Genomic DNA, 24,135 nt, shown 5'->3' with positions numbered 1-24,135 from the left:
AATAACAACTTTATCGCGAAATCTATATTGTGACGTTTAAAATTTAGTTTAAACTGTTCTCTCTATTTTTTATCATTATTGATTTCACTTTACGTACAAAGCCGATATTTTATACACTTAGATTATTGATTACAGTATTAATATACATAAATAAAATAAAGAGAATTTAATTTAATATGTGAAATTTAATATCGATCTCCTTCTTTTTACGATATCTGTTTGTCATTTTCACACAACTCGTTTTTTCTAATCTTTTCCTTCTTTTCATTTATATCCTCTCACGGAATATTTGCTGTCAAATATTTGTTCTATATCACCGCAATGTTATTCGCGATTGTTTATAAATATTTGTATCGACGGTATACGCGAGTACGCGTTACACGTCATACGTCAGTTAAAATTGTCTTGATCCGTGTAGATTTGTTTGCACGCAAAACGCGATATTTTTCCGTATGCTGTACACTGTAATTCGATTGCGGCAGTTTTTAGGTCCATTACATGATGACAAAGCGCGCGCTCCATGGCGCGACAGAGATGCTCGACGTGCGCTGGCACGTTAGTGAATTTTCGCCGCACAGGAAAGAGAGGCATAGGTTATTGATTATCGTGAATGGCTTTATAAATAACTGATCGTGTAGGAGCACCCGCCGGAGACGCGTAAATATCGCTCGTACGAGTCGTTCTTTAAAATCGCCACCGATGCATCGCATCGCGATGCGATAGAATCATTCGGATCTTACGATCGAGGCACGCGTCGATGATTCGAGTCGCGAGATCACGAAGGATCCTTGCCGTCAGCCTTTTCAGAAAGTCAGAAAAATCGCCGAGTAACGGGAGATAAATATTATACAAATTTCGCATGAGGTATGTAAGTTGAACCGAATTGCGGAATTCATTACTACGGAATTGAATCTAATCTAGAAAAATCAGGAATTTTTAAACATTTTCATTTCCATCGGCTTACAAACGAGTTGCATACCGAAATGTGTGAATAGAATAATTGTGAGTAGAATAATTTGTATAATATCTCATAAATCCTCATAATTTTGTATAATATCTCTCATAAATCCCCGTTTTCACTATAATAAATGGTCGCGTAATTTAAGCTAAATGTGTCCTGCATCCGATGAAAATACTCCACGAGTATTGCTAAATTTCCCCTATCTATTTATTAATTCACGCATCAGAAAGGGACTTTACGGGGCGTTTTAAAAACTCCACTTGTGCATGCAGAAAGAGAGAGGGTACATTCCATTCGCTCGATGCATAAGAAAGGAAGATTATCGAAAAAGCTAAAGAAAAAGTTAAAGCTCCTTACGTGAATCGAATTAATGATACGTTACATATTTTTCCGCCGGTATTCGCGAGAGTCCCTGAATTTTTTTACTATTTATGCCGACGAGAAAACATCGCGATCGATTAGGGGATGCTCTTTCAAATTGCTAAAGGTACTGATGCGCGGTATATAGACGGGGGTAATAGATTGACCGGAAGCAAGTTATCCCATCGCGTCCACGAGTGATCTCTTCTGTATGTATGGATAATATTTCTAGTATTAGTATCGGGTCAGTACAGCTGTTGATAAATGAAAATTACCGCATATGATATCATAATGGCACGTTTATTGTCAAATTAAATCAACTCTTTCTCTTGATGATATCAAGAGCATTTTCTGCTCCATCATATTTCTCTTTCGTTAATAGATTTGACTGTTTCCATTAATTTTAGATGGCGCTTTGTTCAAAAATTGGAAAAAAGCTCACACACAATGAGAGAAAATTCATGCACAATGCACAAAAGAAATCAATAAACGGCAGTATCCAGTATGTAACATTAGACAAAGCATAAATTATAGAAAATCAACCTTGCAGCTTCTGTAAAATTTAAATTGCATTTGCGCTGAATTGTAACACGCCTCCACAAAATGAAAATGTCAAGAGTTGTATCGAGTCAAAGAAAATTATCTTACGTTGCTTATGATTTCTTCTTTATGCACGGATTTATCACTATAAAGAAGACACAGAAATAAGTTTAATTTTAATATCATCACGTTGACAATAACGAATAGGATTATTTATGTCATATTCCGAATGAAATGTTCCAAATTGATATTATATATTTTCGTTTATAAATATAATACATTATACTCGATAAACGACAGAATATCATTTTTATTTTAATTTCGTAACGGATATCAGCGAAGGAGTACTGTGATAATGCTGACTGGAAAAACTGAAATACGGCATGAAGCTGCGATATTTATTAAAAAAGACGAGTAATTATAATTAAAATTAATTGGACGCTAAACCGCGCCCAACTTTTCTCCCTTCAGCCTGCCTCGCATTTGAATAACTCTGTTAATAAAGAGAAAATAAACTTCTTGCAGATATAATTTTATCGAGGAATATTTGTGGCGAATTATTAATTCTTGATTGAGATGAACGAGCGATATCGGATGATAAAATGTGTACGTAGTTAGAAATTCTGTCATGCGATTCAACTTGGTCGATTGTTTCAATAATCATAGGTCAATGCTTTATTTCCGCAAACAATTCGATGGCACATTCGTTTTTGTTTTTTTGTATAAACATGAATTAAATTTTTCAATACATCGAATTATCATTTGCATCAATTAATTTTATAGTCGACTTTCATTTTAAAAATACAATTTTTCAACATGGTGACTCGAATCGAGTACTATCTGATATACGATAAAAAAGGTCCTTTCTTTTTAGGTAATGAGAGTGGACGGACTTTTATTATAAGACTTTTTTGTCATATCGCGTGTCCGTCACTTGACTCCTTATGTGTGCCACACGAACCTTCAGCTTGTCCATTGTGGTAATGGACCCAGAATTGGTCGCTTTGATAAGATACTGCGGTGTCTCTGCTTCGTCAAATGACTGATTGACAAGGGATCTTAATTGTTCGCTTAATTTGTCCAAACATTTCCGCTCCTCCTTCAAACGATTGGTCGTAATGTTGTCTCGCTTGTAACACGATAATAGAAAGATGTCTTTCCCAAAAACATATGATGTTACATCATATCGTTGATTGAATTGATGAATTAAATAATAAAAAAAAAAAAAGATGATATCAAAACTCTTAAATTATCTATCCAGAGAATTTAATATATTTAAACTTGTTAATTACGATTATTAATCAACTGATTAATAATGCAGAAATAATGCATATAATACATAACATAAGAATTTCCATTAAACTACATATAAACTACATATATTACTGAAAGTTGTGTGCAATTTGCTCGAAAATTTATAAACTCGATGGAAACTATTTAGTCCGTTCCAACAACTGTCATGTATTCTCATGAAAACATTGCTCTCAATGGCTGCATCATGCCTCTTTGCCGCTTTAACTTTGTAATTTTGTTGAAATTCGTGCCCAAGTGAAATCGATGTGAAATTTAATTAATGTGTGGCATCCACCATCAATTGGATATTTTTTTATTTAATTTATATGCACATATATGTATCATTAATGTCATTTATCTTGTTACATAATAACGCGCGCGCGCGCGCGTGTGTGTGTGTGTGTGTGTGTGTGTGTGTGTGTGTTCGTCATTAATAATATACACATATTTCCCAAGTCATTAGGTCAGAAACGACGATCACGATCATTTCGATTTCATGTATTTTCATAGTTGATACTTAATAAACATGTTGTAATGAATTGTGCTCCAGTGTTACAACAACGCTGGTCGTTGGGGCTTTGCAACATGTTAAATGACCAGTAAATTCACAAAGCTCAGGCCATACGGGCAAAGTTATGCGTAATTAACTGGAAGATCTGTAATCCCACATAGAAAGGCAGGTCTGTCCACGCAACTGTTATGAATTTTTATGGGAACATTAAGCAATTGTTTGCGGCGATGCGCGATCGCGGTTAACTAGATAGTCGGTGTAGAAAAGAGAGGAGCGATAACGGCAACAAATACGAGGCGCTATAAAAATGCAGAACAAGTTTCCGCGCGACGTATCCGCCCACGATACGTTCCTTTACCACCGTAAAAGTGATAAAATCGAAAGAGCGGGTGAGAACTTTGTAACTGAGAGGTTATCGAAATTTGAAACGAGACGAGAGTCTCTCTCTCTCTCTCTCTCTCTCTCTCTCTCTCTCTCTCTCCCTCGCTTTTCTCCCCGAATGTCCTCATTTTGTGAAATCATCCGTGTTACGATACGCTTCAAGTTCTCAAGACAGTATCCGGTTTGCTTAAGACGCTTAAAAGCAATGTCGTTAATATGAGGGAGAAGCTGCATACGCCGGCAGTTTCTCGGTACATAAGCTGAATTATAGAAGTTCTCAACTCTTTTGTTCATCCTTGTTTAAATTTAATTTCTAACGTAGCATTGTTAGCACTTTATACCTTTACGTTCCGTTGTATGTATATAATCGTAATAAAATATTATACATATATACGTATTTCGCGAAGATGATTAAGTGACCTGGTTCAGCCGAGGTACTTGCACGTAACTTTATACGAGGTCTTTCGAAGAAACGAAGCCTCTGGGGGGATCAATATAATTTCGAACTTTGCGGCGCGAAAGTTCAATTACGTACGCGCCGAAAATTATAAAGACAAGCTCCCGCTCCCGTATCGAATACACGATGAATTGAATGTAACTTGTAATATAAATTATTATCTTCCAGTTTTATGCTTTTGCGGTGAAACTTTAACGGCGTAACTGGAAGAATAATATATACCTGAGCAAATATGTAAATTAATATCGCGTTTCGCCACACGCTGGGTGGGCGGCGTACAGCACGCCGGAGTCGCGTTTTTAAGCCAGCCACTTTAATATTACGGCGAGTGTTTGTTATAATTAGTGAAAAGTTAGAAAAGCTATACAGGCAAGATGAAATTCATTGATATCGCGCGCTGGCGGCGCGGAAAGGGAAATATATCCGTGCACGTGGGGGCACGGGGGAGAATGGCGTTACCCCTATCTCGCGAACGCTTTTGATTCGATTAGAATCCCGTTTGCGGAATTTAAATTTATGAAAAACTACGAGACGCTTTTAAGCAGCTGCTTATACCGCCGCTTTGTGCGTGGAAGATAGATCAGCGAAATAAGCGCTCCCTTAGAGCGAACAGCAATTTCCCTACTACGAGAAGGATCCATCTGGCGAAATCTGGCAAGGAAAATACATGCTGGCTATACGTGCGCGGTACGATAATATCCCGTCCGATTCTTCTTTTTTATTGCGTAAAACTCGTTTCGCAAAATGTGAAATACATCCGACGACCGTATGCACAATGGTCATACGGTGAACTCCTTAGGAGCGCTCTATACTCTTGATTTATATACACTCAAACACATTTCTCATATCTCTCTCGGATTCTTGTCGTGCAGTTAAATTACTTCTAACTGAAATTGTAAAACGTGACTGCAATATGTCGTGCAGCAACAGAGCTGCATAATGGAGGAAAATGGAATATCGAATCTATTCTCTATGAGTCGAGGCACCTTAACTGTAGAAGTGACACGTGTCGAATAACGAGATGATTAAGGCGTAACTTATTAGAATTACAATTACTCTGTCGAACTAGTCGCGTGAAGTAAAGCGATTAGAACACGTAGCTCAAGCCGGGTGTAACGGAAAGCTGGCTATTTTAGAAGTGATGGGAAAGTAGTTAAGGTTCAAAATTACTTGGCATTAAAATATTTTAATATGGAATAATGCATCGAGATCTGTTTTACGCTCGCTCGTTTCGCGCAATAAAAAAGTCTTGTGCATTTTACATGGCCCAAGATTATTTCGATATTTTATTTTTTTAGAGTATTTGGGATAATAAATTTCGATCAGTACTGCGATCTCTCGCGTGCACTTACGAACAAATTCGGCTGAGAGATGAATCCCATAGGAATCGATATGCCAGTTCGGTGAGTAGTGGGTTCAAGATCCCCTGCTGGAATAGTAAGTAGGATAGGAATTTACGATAGGAACAATGTAGATATATATTTTTCTAGAAACGCCTCTCTCTCTTTCTCTTCTTCCGCCTTCCTCTCCTTTCCCCGTACATCTCTTGCATATATAGCACCTTCTTATTCATAGCATCTTTTTATTCATTTTTCCTTCTATACTTTTTACTTAGTACTCTCTCATTAATTTTTTCATATCATATTCTTTTCCCGATAAAAGTTCTTCGTATGTAAAGAGGTCTTTTTAAATAAAATTATACTTTATTTTTCTACGGAACGACGGTATAGGACGTGAATTAAATATAAGTCCTGACCCCTCGACGGAAGCTTATCTCGGAACTTATCGTTGAATAATATTTTGTATATATATATATATATATGTGTGTTTCATCTCTCTCATCTGGCCATCGTACGCCATCGTACTTCCCTCAAAAAGATTCGACGTATATTCTCTTATAAGTGCGTTCCTACTTTTGTCGAGTTCCAGCGTCGAAATTTCATTTTAGCGATAGAAAACTTGGTAGTGACAGTGCCATCCCGTGTCACGCGATTTAAATCTCCCTTTTGTTTTCTCGGTCCTCATGCGCGCAGACGTTTGTCCTCTTTCCGGAAAATCGAACATTTTCCAAAGTGGAAGTTTGCTGCAGACGGAATACGTAGAATGTGCCGCGATGTCGATTTAACCCCTTAGCCGTTAAAAGCGACTATTGTTACTCTCGGTGCAGCCATTCTTGTGTATCCAGGAGCATTTTGTGATAGCCGCAAATCGCATCGATAATGTCGTGCAATAATGATTGCAAGGTTATGACACATTCGCGTTGCTATTTTAATGGGAAATATGTATATATTACGCAATCTTGACTTGCTTTAGGATCTTTCTTATACCGCTTTATTAAATTATAGCGCCATGAATGTGTTAGCGTAAAGATTAATTTAGCACGCTGGCGCGATAACGAGACGACAAGAACCTTCACTTATTCTTAACAACCAAATTTATATTTATTATCTGAGCATCGTTATCACTTTTTCTGACATTATACTGTGAAAATTAATGAATAAACAAGTAAATAGCTTCTTAGTAAAAGAAAGTGGTAGTAAACGTTGTTAATAAATACGATGAATGCGCTATATTATACAAGATTAAATGTATTTTTACAATGTTTTTGTTATCGTTTACTAATATCGTTTTTTTCCTTTTTAACGGTACCGTCGTACTCGAATTTTCGGGCGTGGAAGCTCTCCTTTTCCATTTTCGCAACAGCATATATACGGAGAAACGTACACATAAAATAAAATAGAACGATAAAAATGATTTTACTGCTTGCAGGATCCTACGTACGGAACTTTTATCACTTTACGTTGCCGAAGAATTTGCAAAACAGTGCGCCTGTTATATAATCAGTCTGTGCTATTTGCCACGTTTGCTTTCACAATATGAATTTCCCATTGCAAAGTATTTCTGTTACAAATGTAAGACGTGCATACGGGCAGATCTTCGCTGCACAGTCTTCCGAAACTGGGTTAAGTCTCGAATTAAATTTCCTCCTACCGCGGTAAAGCCCTCTTCCCGTCCAGGGGATGGAAGAAAAAAAAAAAAAAAAAAAAAAAGATCGAGAAAACTTTTTGATGCAGCATTTGCCGTGTATTTACGCGTTCCATTTTATTGCGTCCGCAATACGAGTATTACCGTACCGACGTAACTCTATTTTTATTTGTCACATACATACATACGGGACATGGCGGTAAGTAATATAAAAATCACTGATGCGTGATACAGGGGGCGCGGTATGGAGGGTGCCATAAAATTAGCTCTCGTATATTTATTCGAGATTCAGTTTCTGATTATCGAAGGAGCTCTCCGTTCATTGTATTAAGGGTAGAGCACAAATCATCAAAAGTCAATTCAATTACAATCTCATTTCGTGAAACTTATGAAGAAAGTTCCCGTGTCACAAAATGATTCTGTCTTCCATTGCAGATGGTGTGATCCGTGGAAATCGATGACCTACAACGATCCGCGAGCCTTGCTGAAATCAGCCGATCGATCGTCGATCGTCGTAAGCGGGGGCAGGAGATCAAGATGTGACGCGCGATGTACCTTTGACAGTTCTGCATTAAAGATCGGACGCATAGCGCTGGACTTAACAGTAAGTGCATTCCGAGAGATTGCATAACAAATCGCAGGCCGGAAGATTGTTAAATCGCGAGAACGACAAAGAACGACTCGTCAAGGGAGAATTAAGGCCGCGGCTCCGTCCAGGAAATTCAATTATTTTGGAGTACTTTATTAGAAACCTTCCTTTCGGCTTCTGACTTCTGAAGCCAATTACATCTTTATTTTCTTGTTTGCAGTGGGAAGTACAATTGCCAGTGATTTTGTTACATCGCCGACTTACTCGCACGATCGAAAGGCTGAAGGCTAATTGAGATCGTTTTGTTTAACAAAACGATTTAGCATTTACGCTTCATGATTTGGATGTGACATTTGTTCACGTAGTTTAATTAACGAGAATAAAGGATAGTCATCACGCGCGTCGTTACAAATATTCTTTAAATATTGCTGCTGTAAATATTGCGAGGTTTTATATATATATATATATATATATGGATGGAAAATTAAATAACTTTTCAATTAACGCAAACGATGGAGATTTACAATCCGTGACCTGATTCGTGATTAATGTCAGAACAGGCTCCAAATATTCGACAAGTGCCCTTTCGCGTTCATGCCAATTGCGCCCTCGTCGATTGCTATTGAGAGACAGAGGCACGGCATTCCGCTATTAATACTCCACACTCGAAACATTACGAGTTAGCGTTTGATTTACTAATGAAGTGAACGATACACGCTAATATGCCGCGTGTATAATTCTAATACTATTATCCGCTTGTTATAGTATCTCATGTTAAATTCGCGAAATCAATAGTCTTTTGTCAATATACGCTGCCGCGTTTCTAACAGAAAAATATTATGAGCGTATTATCCGAGTATCTCGAAATATGAAAGAGTTTTTACAGAGCAGATAATTATTATTTTATGCTCGCTGGAACAAAGCATTAGGAGCGGAAAGTTACATTTGACATCGGACGCCCAAAGAGACACGCGCCTTGGTACCCGGTATTTTCGTTAAACGTTTAATCCTCTTTTTCAAATAAATATTTGGATAAAAATTTACATTACATTACACCGAATATAATAAGTGTATTTTTTAAGAATAAAGAGGGACAAATTGTCTAAATTTCAAATAAATATTATCGTGCGTGTGATTTAGCAGCATTATTAATAGGACGGAACAACAATACAACGATGTAACAATACACAAAATGTTATTTAAACTGGACTGTGAAATTGGGATCAATTGTACTTCCCGTTCTAATCAAAACTCGGAAACAACTATGAATTACTGCAGTTGACGCACTTTAATTGGGATATTCTAGTTATAAGCTTAAGCAAACTGAAATTTTATGGTCAGGCATGTCATCCGACAAATTAACCGAATCGAAAATACTTTTTCGCCACGTTAAACGAACGGAGAAGTATTTTTTCGCGATACTAAACCTTTTTCCTTCGATGCGTTTTTGATTTTCTGATTATTCGCGAGGTAAATGGAATTTGAATCTCGTCACCGAGAATTGAGCACGAGTACTAAAAATACTGCGGAAAGATCGGGGTACGTCTCGTACGTCGCGGGAAACGATTATTTCCATAGAATTCTTCATTGTTTTACAAAAGTGTATTCCAGTTCGCGAAACAATGCGTATGACCGATTCAAAAATGTGACGGGGATGTGCATAATCGCTGCTCGAGAATGATGAGAATGGTTTGACGTTCGTCCTGAAATTCGAAATGTATCGAAATGCGCGTATAAGGACGCGGTCACGTAACGCTATACCGTGTCGCGTTGCGGCACGTGAAACAGAATTTATCGATTGCGCGAAATTTATCTCACGTGACGCAATCGTCGACCGACGAAAAATATCGCAAAAATATCGCCCTGTTCAGTCCACGCCTCACGGAATTTTAAGGACGGCAATTTACGTGTGTGGGTGTGTTCGCGACAACGCGGTGAGCGACGGGGGTTGCCTTTAACTCACTCTACCCTGAAAATTCCAGCATCCGGCGAGATGAAACGTGCTCGCGCAGACGCGCGACATTTTAAGAAAATTTCGATGCTGGCGCAATTTTTTTTTTAATGGCAATTCCTGTATGGTTCGGGCTTGTAATCCAATTGAAGGTGCGAAACCCCGTTGGCGATGGAGTTGTAATCGAATTGTTTGGGACGACGCGTTCAGTCATGGAGGCTGCTGTTGGCAGTGTGCGAGCTCTAACTTCCTTCCTCTTTTTTCTTCCTTTTTTTTTCTCCTTTTTTTTTTACGGGGACTTGTAATGTGCAGTCGAGCGAATTTCATCGGTGAGGTGTCACGCGCAGAATTACGTGCACTTCGCAGCTCGAAAAATACTCGCGGCAAAATAGTCCATATTATTCGCAAAGTCTTCCAACTCCCTGCGCATCCGCCGGAACGTCTTAGCTTATGATATGAATAAAGTTTTACGATAGCTAATACCGGGGATTTCAATGTTGCGCGATATTCCCTCTCTCGGGAGTAGGGCAAGAGCGTGTTGCTTCGTACGTACGAGGGATGAATTCGTGTGCGTTTGCATACGGTGTATTATTGACAACTTCGTGCTTGAATTTAAACGGTCAATCGCATATCCACTTCCGCGGATAAGTGAATGAAGCGCCATACTCCCGATTTAAAATCAGCCAATTGTTTACAGAGCCTTACGGAGCCTTAATCGGAATGAAGAGCACTCGCCTTTACGCGCGAGAGATGTAATGATCGACCAAATCGGATAAGTTTACAAAGCCGATCTCAAACGATGTTATGTATTATGAAAGTTCCGCAATTGCTTTAATCAAATACCGTTCAAATACACCGCTTTGGCAGCAAATAGTCCGGACTGAGGCGATTTCACTGCGTCCGATTCCCGAGAGTTCTGGCGAATAAACCCGTCATGATTTTTCTAGCGATTAACATCTCTAAATGCCAATGTAATTTTTTTCCTTTTCCCATCTCGCGTTTTGCGACTCGCTGATTCGTCGGGACGGCTATTAAAAGCGTCTGCCCGAGTTCCCGAGTCTGAAAAGCACTCCCTTGTATCGTGGTGCTTTCGCCCCCTTTTGGCATTAATTGAATCAATATTTACCTGGTAGGCGAACATGTGTAATAATGAAGTTTGACAGTTTCCTCGCGCTTCAAATTAATCGGCGTGGAGAAGCCGAGAAAGGGACAGTCGGAGAAATGTGTATATGTGTGAGAGAGAAAGAGAGAGAGAGAGAGAGAGAGAGAGAGAGAGAGAGAGAGAGAGAGAGAGAGAGAGAGAGAGAGAGAGAGAGAGAGAGAGAGAGAGAGAGAGAGAGAGAGAGAGAGAGAGAGAGGGAAGGGGATGGAAGGGAGGAGAGCGAGAGAGAAAGATTCCGAGAGAAAGACCCTCGGATGATGAAGTACCCGACGGTTTTGACACGACGAGTGACAAACAGAACGGAATTACTACGGGGGAGCGATGTTTTCCCGGATTTCCAAGTGATAATTACGCGGAAGTGAGAGAACGTGAAAAATGTTATTCCGCGCGAATAACCCCGTTTTAGCGTCTCGATCGCTATCTTCTCGAAGGAAAGAGGAAAGTTGGATTTAAGAAATCCACCTTGTTCGGCATATTTCCGCGACGGCTCGACGTCGAAAGGACGTCTTTAACGATTCGGGGAGCAGTTGAGTTTTCAACGAGAACGTGAAATCGTGCCTCGCCATCGCACTCGTTGACCATTTCTTCGTGAGGATATATATCGCGTATATATCGTTAAACCTTGTATTTTTATCGGCGACGCGACGTTTCCCACAACGGAAGCGTGACAAAACCGGGTTGCTTTGCCGAACGCTCGGAGCACGAAAATGAAAACATTTTCCGCGCTTTCAGACTACCTGCCGCAGGCTCTCTCGTGCAGAAAATAATACCTCGTGCGTGCGATTGAGTATATGTGCCGCAATCTGCGACCCGATAATTTATTATAATGCGGAGAAAAAGTGCCATTGGATGCTTGATATCGTTGTTTATTAGGAACGTTAATTACGGATTTATTCGTTAGGTTTTCGAGTTGGCTATATATGCGAATGTGATTTTCGTGAATGTATATGCGAATAATGACGATAATTTAACCCTGTGATAGTAAGACAATTTATTCGAATAACTGTTGTATTCGAAAAACTAAACATTGTTATTTTTAATACGAAAGAATGGCCCATATTCCGAATCCTTTTTTTATCGATAAAAATGAGATTTCTGATTGGCTATAAGTTTTTTTAGAGATACTTTTATCGATGAAAAAGAATTCAGAATATGGATCTACATACCTGAATAAATTGAACGATAAATTCTACAAAAATCATTGATCGTCACAGAAAATTTAAATTTTCTGTTAGTAAAAATATTTTGAAAAAAGAAATTTAAAAAGGGGTTAAAAAGAATAGAACGGATAGACGAGTTCAAAGTGTTAAATGTTCCTTTAAATTGGATGAAAACAATACCTTTGCTTTTATTTCTGCTGTAAACGTCACTGAGCATTTTTTTGAAACTCTCTTTGATCTGCAGTTACAAGTAATTTGGCGATGAAAAAAATTGCAAACTGTCGAATTTTGAATCGTTTTACATACACATAAATATACGTATTTACGTATACAGGAGAGATATATCTCTTTAGCGTTTTCATATGGTTTCTATCTGACTAAACTCAACTCGTAAACGTTATTGCCAGTCGAAAGGTTTGACTGAAATAAACGAATTGGTAAATGCACTTCGTAACCGCGCAAGATTTTGCGAAGGAACGCGAGGTCACTACATTAATTTTCGTTTGGAATGACATTTCCATCTACTTTGCGATCATATTTTTTGTAACGTTCCGAAAAGTGCAGTCGCAATTTTATACGGAATTTATATTCTATGTATCGAACGTCCTTTAAGTGCCATTGCAGCTGTATAAATGTATTCGTTCGTTAGATCTTCCATTCCAGAAGTTAAATTGACTTTTCCATATTTAATACGATCATGTTAAACACTATAACTTTTTAGTATCAGGACTGCGAATCTAATTACTAAAATGCTGCCCTTTGATAAGGCGGACAAAGAGAAAGAGACGGAGAGAGCACGAGTCGAAGGACTTGGTTTACCAAATGACAGTCACGTGACACTAAACGATCTGATTTGCAGAGGACATCCCGGACGACATGAACTCGAGCGGAGAATCCGGCGGAACGATGTCGGAAGACTATGAAGTCGGAGGCTGCAGCGTTCCAGAAGAGGAGACGGGCTCGAATTTGCCGACATGGGAGGCGGTGGCGGCCACGCTGACCTTGGGCTTCCTCGTGCTGGCGACGGTGTTTGGTAACGCGTTAGTGATCCTAAGTGTGTTCACGTACCGGCCACTCCGAATTGTCCAAAACTTCTTCATCGTCTCGCTGGCGGTGGCCGATCTCGCGGTGGCGATACTCGTGATGCCGTTCAACGTAGCCTATCTGCTGCTGGGCAAGTGGATCTTCGGTATCCACCTGTGCAAGTTGTGGCTGACGTGCGACGTGCTTTGCTGCACCGCCAGTATCCTTAATCTCTGCGCCATCGCCCTGGACCGTTATTGGGCGATCACCGACCCGATCAATTACGCTCAGAAGCGCACCCTCAAACGAGTCCTCGGAACGATCGCCGGCGTGTGGATTCTTTCGGGCGCCATCAGCTCGCCGCCGTTGGCCGGTTGGAACGACTGGCCGGAGGAGCTGGAACCGGGCACGCCCTGTCAGCTCACCAGACGACAGGGATACGTCATATACTCGTCGCTGGGATCGTTCTTCATACCGTTGCTGCTGATGAGCCTGGTGTACCTGGAGATCTTCCTGGCGACGCGCAGAAGGCTGCGGGAACGGGCCCGACAGAGTAGACTGGGCCCGGTGCAATCCATCAGGCACCGCGACGACGCCGAGGAATCGGTCAGCTCGGAGACCAATCACAATGAGCGCTCGACGCCGCGTCTGCAGGCGAAGCCGTCGCTGATCGACGACGAGCCGACCGAGGTGACGATAGGTGACAACGATCGTCGCACCACCGCATCCACCAGACGAGGTGGTACCGGCGACGCCGGCCCCGCCACCTCGGCGACCGTCTATCAGTTCATCGAGGAGCGACAGCGGATCTCCTTGTCGAAGGAGAGACGCGCGGCGCGGACCCTGGGCGTCATCATGGGCGTCTTCGTCGTTTGCTGGCTGCCGTTCTTCCTCATGTACGTCATCGTGCCGTTCTGTCCGGCCTGCTGCCCGTCTGAGAGAATGGTGTACTTCATCACGTGGCTCGGCTACGTCAACAGCGCTCTCAACCCTCTCATCTACACGATCTTCAATCTTGATTATAGAAGAGCGTTCAGGCGGCTGCTGCGAATCCGCTGAGCCATCGTGACCGTCGCGTTTTGGCCCTTTGGGCTTTGTCAGACGAGGGGGGAGGGGGGGAGGGGGAGGAGGGATCCTCGCAATTCCGTTCGGGGCGTCCGGCCGTCCGAGTCCCTCTCGCCGATCGCGAATCGCGCGAAGTCGGTCTCGCAACGATCGGTCGTAACAGCCTTTACGTAACACGACTTCTATATCCGCCGGATTTCTGTCTGCTAACCAACGGCAGTCGTTAAGTAAGTTCTTCGTCCAGGGAAAAGCGCGTCGCTCGTCGTCAGGTTGGCGATACGTCACAATCACGATCACAATTAACGGTAATTTAGACGCTTCGTTCACGCTAATCGCTTATTTGCGCGCAGCTCGTTACGTTATGCGCGAAAACTTGGCGTTGGCACAGAGACGACGACGACGACGACGTCGACGACGACGACGACGACGTGAGTTAGGAAATAGGCAAAGCGTCGCGGAGCGAGAACCCGGAGCAAGTAGGTTACCAGCAAATTCGCAGGATTATTATCGTTTTACACCGAGTTACGAACTAATCCCTAACTTGATAATTTATTTTCGACTACCACGTTTAATTAAGATATCGATCCTGTCGGCGCGAGTAATTACGTTTATCCGATGAAGAAAACACGGCAACACGGCAACAAGAAAATCGTAATTCTCTCAATCAAAGAATAACACGTAATAATCCTATCACGTAATAACAATTCAATTATTTACATCGAACAAGAGAGAAATGTGCGTGAGCTTCAATTAGACGGTAAATTTCGATGTAAACAGACGTAACGGAAGGAGACCAAAGATCACCTTCGCGAATATTATTAAAATTGGTAAAATTAATGTGCCACTAGTACACGAGATCCTAAATCGAAGATTTATAAAGTTTCTTGAATTATTACGCGACTTTCCAAGTAAATCCTTTTTTATGAAATGAAAACTTGAACGCCGTAAGAACCTCGAAAATTTCTTTCAACTGATATAACGGATTGCCGCGATTCGAAGAGAGCCCCGAAGAGCGATGTGCACTTACCGTCCGGAACTTTCCCGGGAAAATTTATCAGGGATCCCACGAAGATGCTGGGAAAATGGATACGGTTTTATCTAGTGCGCGAAGGGGAATGGCAATCAAGATTGGCACCCCAGGTCGGGACGCTCTAATCCGTTCCTGAGGAGCTTTCAAGGACGAAAGTCGAAGGGAAACTTTCTGCGGAAGTAATAGAAGAAATTATGCTTTTTAATGAATTATTTCCACCGGCGACTGCCCTCTCCGAGCACCATTATTATAAAACTTTGTCAGCTCTCTATGAATCTTCTTTTCTTCCTGTGGTCCCGACGATCAATCTAACGCTGGAAGATGATTAATGATTGAATTTAGCGCCTGAGAGCGCGAGAATGCGATTTAACACTAGATCAATAATGCTCGATACCGGATTGTAATGGAATCGGGGTCATCGGGGGAGGTCTCGCGAGAAGCCACCGCCGTTCCTTTTCCTCCTCGTGCGCGATCTTCGTCGCGCAGTTTCCGGCTCCCAGATGGACGAGAGAAAAAGGAAAATGTCTCCGCGTAGAAATGTTGAGAAACTGTCGGCTGGTTTTGGCGAACGCGCGTCGACGAAAAGAAAAAGGAAGAAAGAAAGAAAAAGAAAAAGAAGAAGAAGGACAGGACGTGCTTTTCTTCTACCAACGACAACGGAGAAATAATCGTGCGTGCGTTTCATTAGGTAGACTCGGTGGACGTGTGTGTGTGTGTGTGTGTGTGTGTGTGTGTGTGTGTGTGCACGTCTGCCGAAAACATTAACAATTGCAAGTATTACGGTTGTGAATAATTATTAGTAACTAACCCATGAGCCTCGATCGTGAGGCACGTAGCGTAAGGAAAGCAGCGTAAGGAGCATTCGTTCGTCACCACCAGGGCGGTCGTTTATTCGAGGCGTGACGTTTACAACGCCGACCCGCAAAATCTTTGCGGTTTCGGGCCGCGCGCAGTCGTATAAAGTCACACTTTAAACCTCCTGACATGTTCGCGTTGACACGCGATTATACCGTCACGTACCGCTACAGGGTTTCCCGGAATCACCGCTATTTATTATAATGACGCGGGCGGCTTTCTTTCTCTCTCTCTCTCTCTCTCTCTCTCTCTCTCTCTCTCTTCCTCCCCTCTTTCTCTCTTTTTAGTTTTTAGTTTATTAATAACCGGGTTTTCCTTAGAATTCTCGGATGTCGGGCTATCGTTCATTTCAACTTTTTAATATTCCAACTTTCGCCGCCCTGAAATGACTGCGTCGTAATTTACAGTTCCTTTGTCTTACGTTTCATTAAAATACGTTCCGATCATAAATAATAGAATGAGCTTTGTACTCTCGGGAGGGGGGGGGGGGGTTTGAACTTTTGCTAACCGTGAGAAGTATCGAACACGGGCACTACGTATCTCATCGGGAATCCGTCGCCGGACACAAGATCGGAAATGGTTTTCGATTATCGAAACTGTTCGCTACTAAGAGTGGTTTCGGAGAGAGTACAACCTCCCAGGTGAATATCTACCCCTGCCGTCTCCCCGCTGCCGCGTCAATGAAGTGTGTATCGGTGATTTCGGGCTACTCTGTAGATCCGCCATAGACACGCCCACACACACACACACACACACACACACACACACACACACACACACACACACACACACACACACACACACACACACACACACACACACACACACACACACACACACACACACACACACACACACACACACACACACACACACACACACACACACACACACACACACACACACACACACACACACACACACACACACACACACAAATACACATTCACCTACACATTCACTTACATCCGCATACCTTGACATACGCGAAGTATGCTATTTATATGACCACGATACAATTCAGAGTATCTTTAAGGGTAAAAAACGAGGGAACAGGCGGCGAGAAACCGTCATCTCCTCGAGTGCCGCGCCAAAACGGATGGATTTAAGGCGAATCCTGAGGTGAGAGAAAAGTAGATCGGACGGTCATACGGTACTTATTGGTAAGCTCGTAATCAGGGCACTCTATAATAAGGTTGTGATAAGGTTGTGAGAACACGTTCGTAGCCGTGCTACGAACGAAATAAGATTTTTAATTACTAGGATAGGAAAACACATTTCTTTACTCGAGTTATATACTCTTCGATGCAGCGTTGCCTCCTACCCAAGATAGAGAGAAGGAGAACGAAACAGAAGCGGAACCGACGCTGCGAGACGCGTCTCTAAATGTGATCGAAGTTAGTCTCTTTTTTTCTTCTTCCTGATTTTGCCAAAACGCTACAGGTAGTTCTGAACTTGTAAACTTGACTTGATGCAAACGGGATTACATTTTTTTTTTTTTCCTTTCCAAAGCTGCATCCTATCCTGAATCCTATTTGCGTGAAACATACATGACTTTGCGTACATCTAAACATCAGCGCTCGTTTGATATCACTTTTTATTCAAATGGAATTTCTAGCGGTGATCTCTCATGCAAAATCTACCGTGTCTCGTGTGAAAGTTCGATTCAATTCAATTTGATTCGATTCTTTTGTAAACACGTATATTTAAAATACAGCTTGATCAATATAAAACCAGTTGACTGATGTCTCTCCCGATATTTTTTTTTTTTTTTACATACACATACATGTTTATAGAACAAAATTTATCATGTTTAAAAAATTTTTCATCTCGTGTTATTTCCGCGAAAATATTAATAAGTGCCAAAATGACGTATTTATCTAGTTGAATTTTTCGGTAAAAAAAATATAAAATTTATTACATTTTTTCCCTTCTGCATTATTTTCTCCTCATTATTATTTTTCTCACATTATCTGAGGTAGCGTTGGATTCTTCGAATGTCGACATCTTGGGTAGGAATTTCAAAATGCGTAGTTTATGATATTATATTATATATTGTATATTATATCGCGCATTATATTAATGTACGTATCAGCGGTGCGATTCTCGCGTAAATGCCTCGCGAATCGATACGCGGCTCGTTTTAATTACAATTTTTTGAAATTTTAATTAAACACTCTTTCCTCTCTCTTTTTTTAAACGAAAAACATTTTGAAAAATCATTTACCAAACAACATTTTGGATATCGCGAAACGATTCGCGACGCTTGAGAATCCCACGTTGTGTTCGAGCCTGGTCGCTCGATATGAAGAATACAGTTCTAGATACGTACATGATAAATAAAAAAAAGATATATATATATATATATATACACACCTAGTTGATAAACTGATACTCGGTTGGTTGTGATTTACAAGTATAGCAATACAGCGATACTCGTTTCTGTGCGTGGTAACGTATTGCCGGCGGAGCTTTCCTCTTTCCCAGTTCGGAGAGTTATTTCTCGTACACAATCCGAACTTCTTCCATATCTACAAATCTAGATAAATAATTCTATCTTTTTCTAGAAAAAGAAATTCCAGATGTAAATTCTCATCTGACGGATGAAAACCGTGTACTCATTCCATTTCCACAGTTATCGCGTTTACGATATGACTTCTGGCGACATCCGTTGTCGATGAATCAATTAATTTTTATCAATATCACAAATGTTTAAATATTGTCGTAAAAAAATATTGTCAAGAATTTTCTTATAAAAGGGAAAGATTCGGATTTTCCACATAGTCTGTATTTTACATGTGGTAAGAAAAGTACAGGTGCGTTTTATGGCGCACACGTGTACTACAAAGGGAAGGAAGTCATATATTTTATCGCAGAGGAAAAACGTGACGTTGCGCTCGAATGAGAGAAATATTTTTGAATTCAAATGAAAATAGAAAATGGACCGGTTACAATATAATCTAGGATGGCGCAGAAACAAATAACGCCCGGCGCGAAATATTGCCGTGCTTGGCATTTTATAAAACGCGTTCATCGTCTCGATGTTGGATTTAGTGAAAATCGATGTCAATAGAATCCGCCACACCATTTTGATTCGGCAGACTGTTATTACTATTTCACAAAATTCAAAAATGTGCGAGTATCACAAAGGTTTTCCGAAAGATTTTTTATTACAAATTATAATAAATTATTTATACATAATGAATCCTTTTTTTATCACAAAAAGGAAAATTTTCAAGTTGTAGTTTGCATTTTTACAAAAGCAATTCTCTGGAATGGAACTCCATATAGTTTTCATCCCTCAAAAAGAATGTAGTGAAAGTAATTCGAGGCTTTTTTCACAGATCACATTTGCATAAACCTTCCTTTTTTGTTACGGCGTTCGCTCTCTCTGGATTTATACATGCTTCATACGTAATTGTTGTTTCTAGGAATGTCTCCACGTGGAATAAATATAATATTTACTTGATCTGCTTGTGAACTGTCATCTGTAAAAAAAAACAGACGCTGGAGCAAGTATACAGCGAACTTACATTTTGCAGGCACGTATTGCCACCTCTCCGATTTTCAGTCGGAGATTTCAGCTTTGCGAATCTCCGGCTTTCCGGCAAAAGAATCTCCGGCTAACAATTCTAAATTTTGACGAGAGAGAGAGAGAGAGAGAGAGAGAGAGAGAGAGAGAGAGAGAGAAATGTACATATGTATATGTACAAGTTGGGAGGATTTTTAGATAGGGAAAGAAATCTAAGAGGAGCTCCGCTCGCATCTCCAGGATGTGCGGATCGAACGAGCGTTCGTGTGTGAGCCTGCCATTTAGATGTGTGCCCGTGCAAAATCAATTAACAAAGACGGACGTGTTAACGTGCATGTTATGCATAGGTTAAGCGACCGGCGTGAGCGAGTGACGAGTGCATCGATCGAATCGATGGGCGATTATGTACCTATAATTATGTATCTGTACACACCGCAATGAATGTAACAGGAAAAACATTTACATTTACATTCGATCGACGACAATTTACGACGGACGCACGGAGTGTCCGGAATCTCTGCGTAAATGCCGAACAAATCGTTCAGAAAGATATGTGACCACGCGCCACTCACGAATATACAATTTCAGTCGATATTACATAACACTCGCGATATATTGCGAGTCTCGATAATCAATTTCCGGCCATACGTAGCAGAATTGATGTTGACACGCGCGATTGATCGAATAATTTTTTAAATCGTACCCCCTCGCGTTACGCGTTCTTTACTACCGATATACACACACACACACACACACACACACATATATATGTTACTATTTAAATTATTACCGATATTAAATTCTTGCGTAGGTGCGCGGCTTATACGATAGAAACTCGTCGTTAATTTTAAAGAAATATGTGTGGGATGAATGTGAATACGAATACCAATGAAATATCGAAATAAACAATGTTGTACGATGTTATGGATTTTACGCAATGTTCACTGTGGATTTCTTCAGAATTTTGTGCGCCTGTTTTGTGCGAATAGAAAGAGAGAAATAAAGAAATATATATACATGTGAGTAGTGCGACATGTATTATTATTATTATTATTCATTTGCATTTTAAATTGCAAAACCTATTTTTTTCCTTAATTTTTTCCTCTGTTTTTACGGTAACACCATAAGTTAGAGTCCAGTCAGGGTGCATCCCTTGTAATATTCCGTATTCGCGCGTGATAAAAAAAATTTCGACTGACTCGGGGTAGCGTTTGCTTTTTTTTTACGGCGGACTACGCAATAGGAAATATTATATATGTTTCGCGTGATACATTGCACGCGACGCTGAAAACGCCAACGAAATCATCTGTGCCATGTCTCGCAATTGCACATTATTACAAGAACCAAGTGTTTCGCTCATTGTTCGTGTTACCTGGCAATTCTCTCTGGTATAACCCACATATTGAAATAACAATTCTGACTGAATGAGAATGTAATAGGCCCTTTTTGCGCCGAGAATTAAAAAAAAAAATTTAATTTACATCTGTATACGTAAAATGAATAGAAGGTAGCGGCGGTCGTAGAAAGCATGATGAGCATAAAATACATAAATTCAGGAAAGAGCGATTTATATGTGCTCTTAATACGTTAGAAAAATATTTTTTTAAATGTCATATATGAACGTACGTATGAATTATATTGCAGCATAATATATAGACTCTTTATTACTATTTTCATTCGTTACACGTTTAATCGAGATTTATGAAATATCGAAATGAAATATTTTCTCCGTTTCTAAAAAAATGTAAGACGATAAATCAGCAGTTTAAACTTTTGAGCACGCATGGCGCGACATGATATACATCTCTTTATTTTACCCAATGATTTTTGAGGCCATTCATTCCTATTAGATATATATATATCGCTTGAATATTGTAAAACGTCGATATTCTCAACAGGCTGGAAAGAATGGTTGAATGAAGGATAGGAACATTGGGTATATATATATATCGTGACGATAAATTCCCGCTAAAGTAGGAAAATAGTCGAGCAGGGGTATACGAATGTTGCATACATCGCTTTGCGTGTACATAAAATTTAAATATCACTGAGCGCAGAGGAATCACGATAAACCCTCTTTTGCGCTGTCGCCCGTGTTCCAACGGGGAGGAAGGGGAGGGGGGGGGAGGGTACTTCAACAACTTGATGGAACGACGCGCATGTGGGAACACGTGCGCTCATATAATTCGACAATCTGGCTGGTTTCATCGGGCGGGCGTGCACGCAGATATTTCCATATGCATGAATGAACACGCGAGTCGGGGCTCGCGTTGCTTATCATCGTCGCTAATAATTTTCTCTCTGGGTATCTAAAGCGCGCGTCCGCTCGGCCGCCGGGCGCGCACGTAAGAGCCCGTGAAGAATTTTGCAATTAAATAAGGTGGGTTTCCGTTCCTTCCGGAGAGCGGACGAGTGGACGCACGGGTGCACGCACGAGGCATTAACGTCCTCGGAGGTGAAACGTTCACTTCCAGGCCTCGCGGACACGCGAGCCGCCGCGGCATGCAAATCGATGTCGAAACCGGGCGTTTTCCCCGTCAGCCCCCCCCGTGAGCGTTTTCTCGCGCAATCTCGCGCGAGGCGGCGGCCTCCGCGATATCGTCGCCGGATATCACGCGGAAAGGAGACCGCATTAGCGGCGTCGTGAGATCGACGCTCGATTACCATCGATTAGTATTTCGCCGCGAGCCGTTCCTCGAGGGAGAAGCTCGTCACGTGCGAATTTCGTCACGGCCGGCCGCGCCGGCTGTTTCGTCACCCTCGAACAAATTTTTTATTACGGATAAATGCGCTTTTATCGATCGAATAATTGCTCCGGCAATTTTCTTTAATGGATTTCCGCTTGTTCGTTATCAGGAGCGACCGGAGTGCTCGGAGGCGAGATGGAAATTATCGCGATTACTTTCTGAATGCGGAATGAAAGAGCTGCGGCTCATACGGATTTCATCTTGTCTATTTGCGCGCGTTGGCGTTTCAATCTTTTTATAGTTGCAATAATCGTTTATTGAGAAATAAGCTTGCCATTTTCGTCGAGAATAACAGCTCTTTAGATAATAAATGTTGAGCATCGGTCGTCTCTTTGCAGAATTGTTTGATTTCGATGTAAATAACGTTTTACTGCTCCGGAGAAGAAAACACCGCTGTTCGATCAACAATGTAATCCCGGAATAATGGATTCTGTAGAACAGAGCGAATCATGCAAATTATGAAATATCCAGACTCGTTGGCCAAGTCTAATATCGAATGCTTAATATTCGCGACAGTCCTCTTTAACGCGCCGTTCTAGAGCTCGCTCTATTGCCGCCCTGCAGGAAAAGTTCACCGCTAAAATACCGCCGGTTTTTCATTTCACACCGATTAGAACTATTTATGAATCCTCGTCTCGCGTGCAATACCCTCGTTTCTCCGTCGCACCCTCATCCCAATAATTTCACGTGGCCGACACGAATTTACATACTCGGGCTATTTACTGGCGGCTATTATGATTACGTATCATCTTGACTCGAGTACACTTCAAAGTAAATGGCACACCGCGACGTGTAGTGAAAAATTCTCGAAAGACTCCCTAGTCTCTCGATTCAAAGATCATCGCACTCGCAAAGACGAAACTTCGTAATTAATCGACAGCAACGTGAAGCGGTGCCCGGTAGTAATTAAGGGTTGGCGCAAGTTTTTCAGTTTCGTTAATGCACTTAATAAACTAATTACGCTATGTAAATTTGAAAAAGACCGTGCAAACTGTGTAACCACTTATAAATTCAATCCACATCGTGAATAAAATTAATTGCGAGCGCCGCTACCAATATATATTTTTATATATTTATGTTGTAAAATCATAATTATGCAATAAAAATGTAATTGTGATATTTAATGAAAATTAAATTAATGCGAGATAACTGCGGGTAGGGAAAAAAAGAGAGAGAAAAAAAATTGCATTATTAATCTGTATATAGTCCGCGTTAAAAAGGAATTTGCGTTAATAACATATCATTATTCTTTCCATAAATCGACGGTCGCTTTAAATTGGCGAAAATTGTATTTAATACCTCTGTTCGTCGCGATTCTTTAACGTACGGCTCGATGAGCTCGATGAGAAATTAAATTCTTTCCGGTAATTCAATGTTCTTTGACAAAGATTGAATTTTACGAGTCAGTGATCGCAAAGCGTTTACCGGTTTACGGACGGAACTTTTGAGACTTCTTGTACAATTACATTCGCGCTTACATAAAACATGTAATATTAGCCGTGTTGAATTACTGGAATGAAGAACGTCTTGCTA

At 40.8% G+C, this 24,135-nt stretch overlaps 2 protein-coding genes across 2 annotated transcripts in view; both read left to right on the top strand.

Annotated features, from left to right (window-relative positions):
- Positions 1-7,950: 7,950 nt before the first annotated feature.
- On the top strand, positions 7,951-14,501 carry Oct-TyrR (Octopamine-Tyramine receptor). The gene is made up of 2 exons (XM_025217491.2): positions 7,951-8,092; positions 13,210-14,501. Exon 2 carries the CDS (start codon positions 13,227-13,229, stop codon positions 14,430-14,432), a length of 1,206 nt encoding a protein of 401 aa, XP_025073276.1. The 5' UTR covers positions 7,951-8,092; positions 13,210-13,226; the 3' UTR covers positions 14,433-14,501.
- Ir25a (ionotropic receptor 25a) overlaps positions 7,954-24,135 on the top strand; it is a 28,699-nt gene continuing 12,517 nt past the window's right edge. The window contains exon 1 of the mRNA XM_025217496.2: positions 7,954-8,092. The gene's annotated coding sequence lies outside the window, so the exon portion shown is untranslated. The remainder of the gene's footprint in view (positions 8,093-24,135) is intronic.

The sequence above is a fragment of the Pogonomyrmex barbatus genome, unplaced genomic scaffold (assembly GCF_055798465.1).
Source record: "Pogonomyrmex barbatus isolate J1 unplaced genomic scaffold, ASM5579846v1 scaffold3, whole genome shotgun sequence".
Taxonomy (NCBI): Eukaryota; Metazoa; Arthropoda; class Insecta; order Hymenoptera; family Formicidae; genus Pogonomyrmex; species Pogonomyrmex barbatus.
Note: the sequence above shows the minus strand (reverse complement) of the source record. Positions and strands in the feature narration are given on the sequence as shown.

Excerpts from the sequence above, each read along its gene's own strand:
- Oct-TyrR (XM_025217491.2), top strand. The coding sequence starts at position 13,227 with ATGAACTCGAGCGGAGAATCCGGCGGAACGATGTCGGAAGACTATGAA.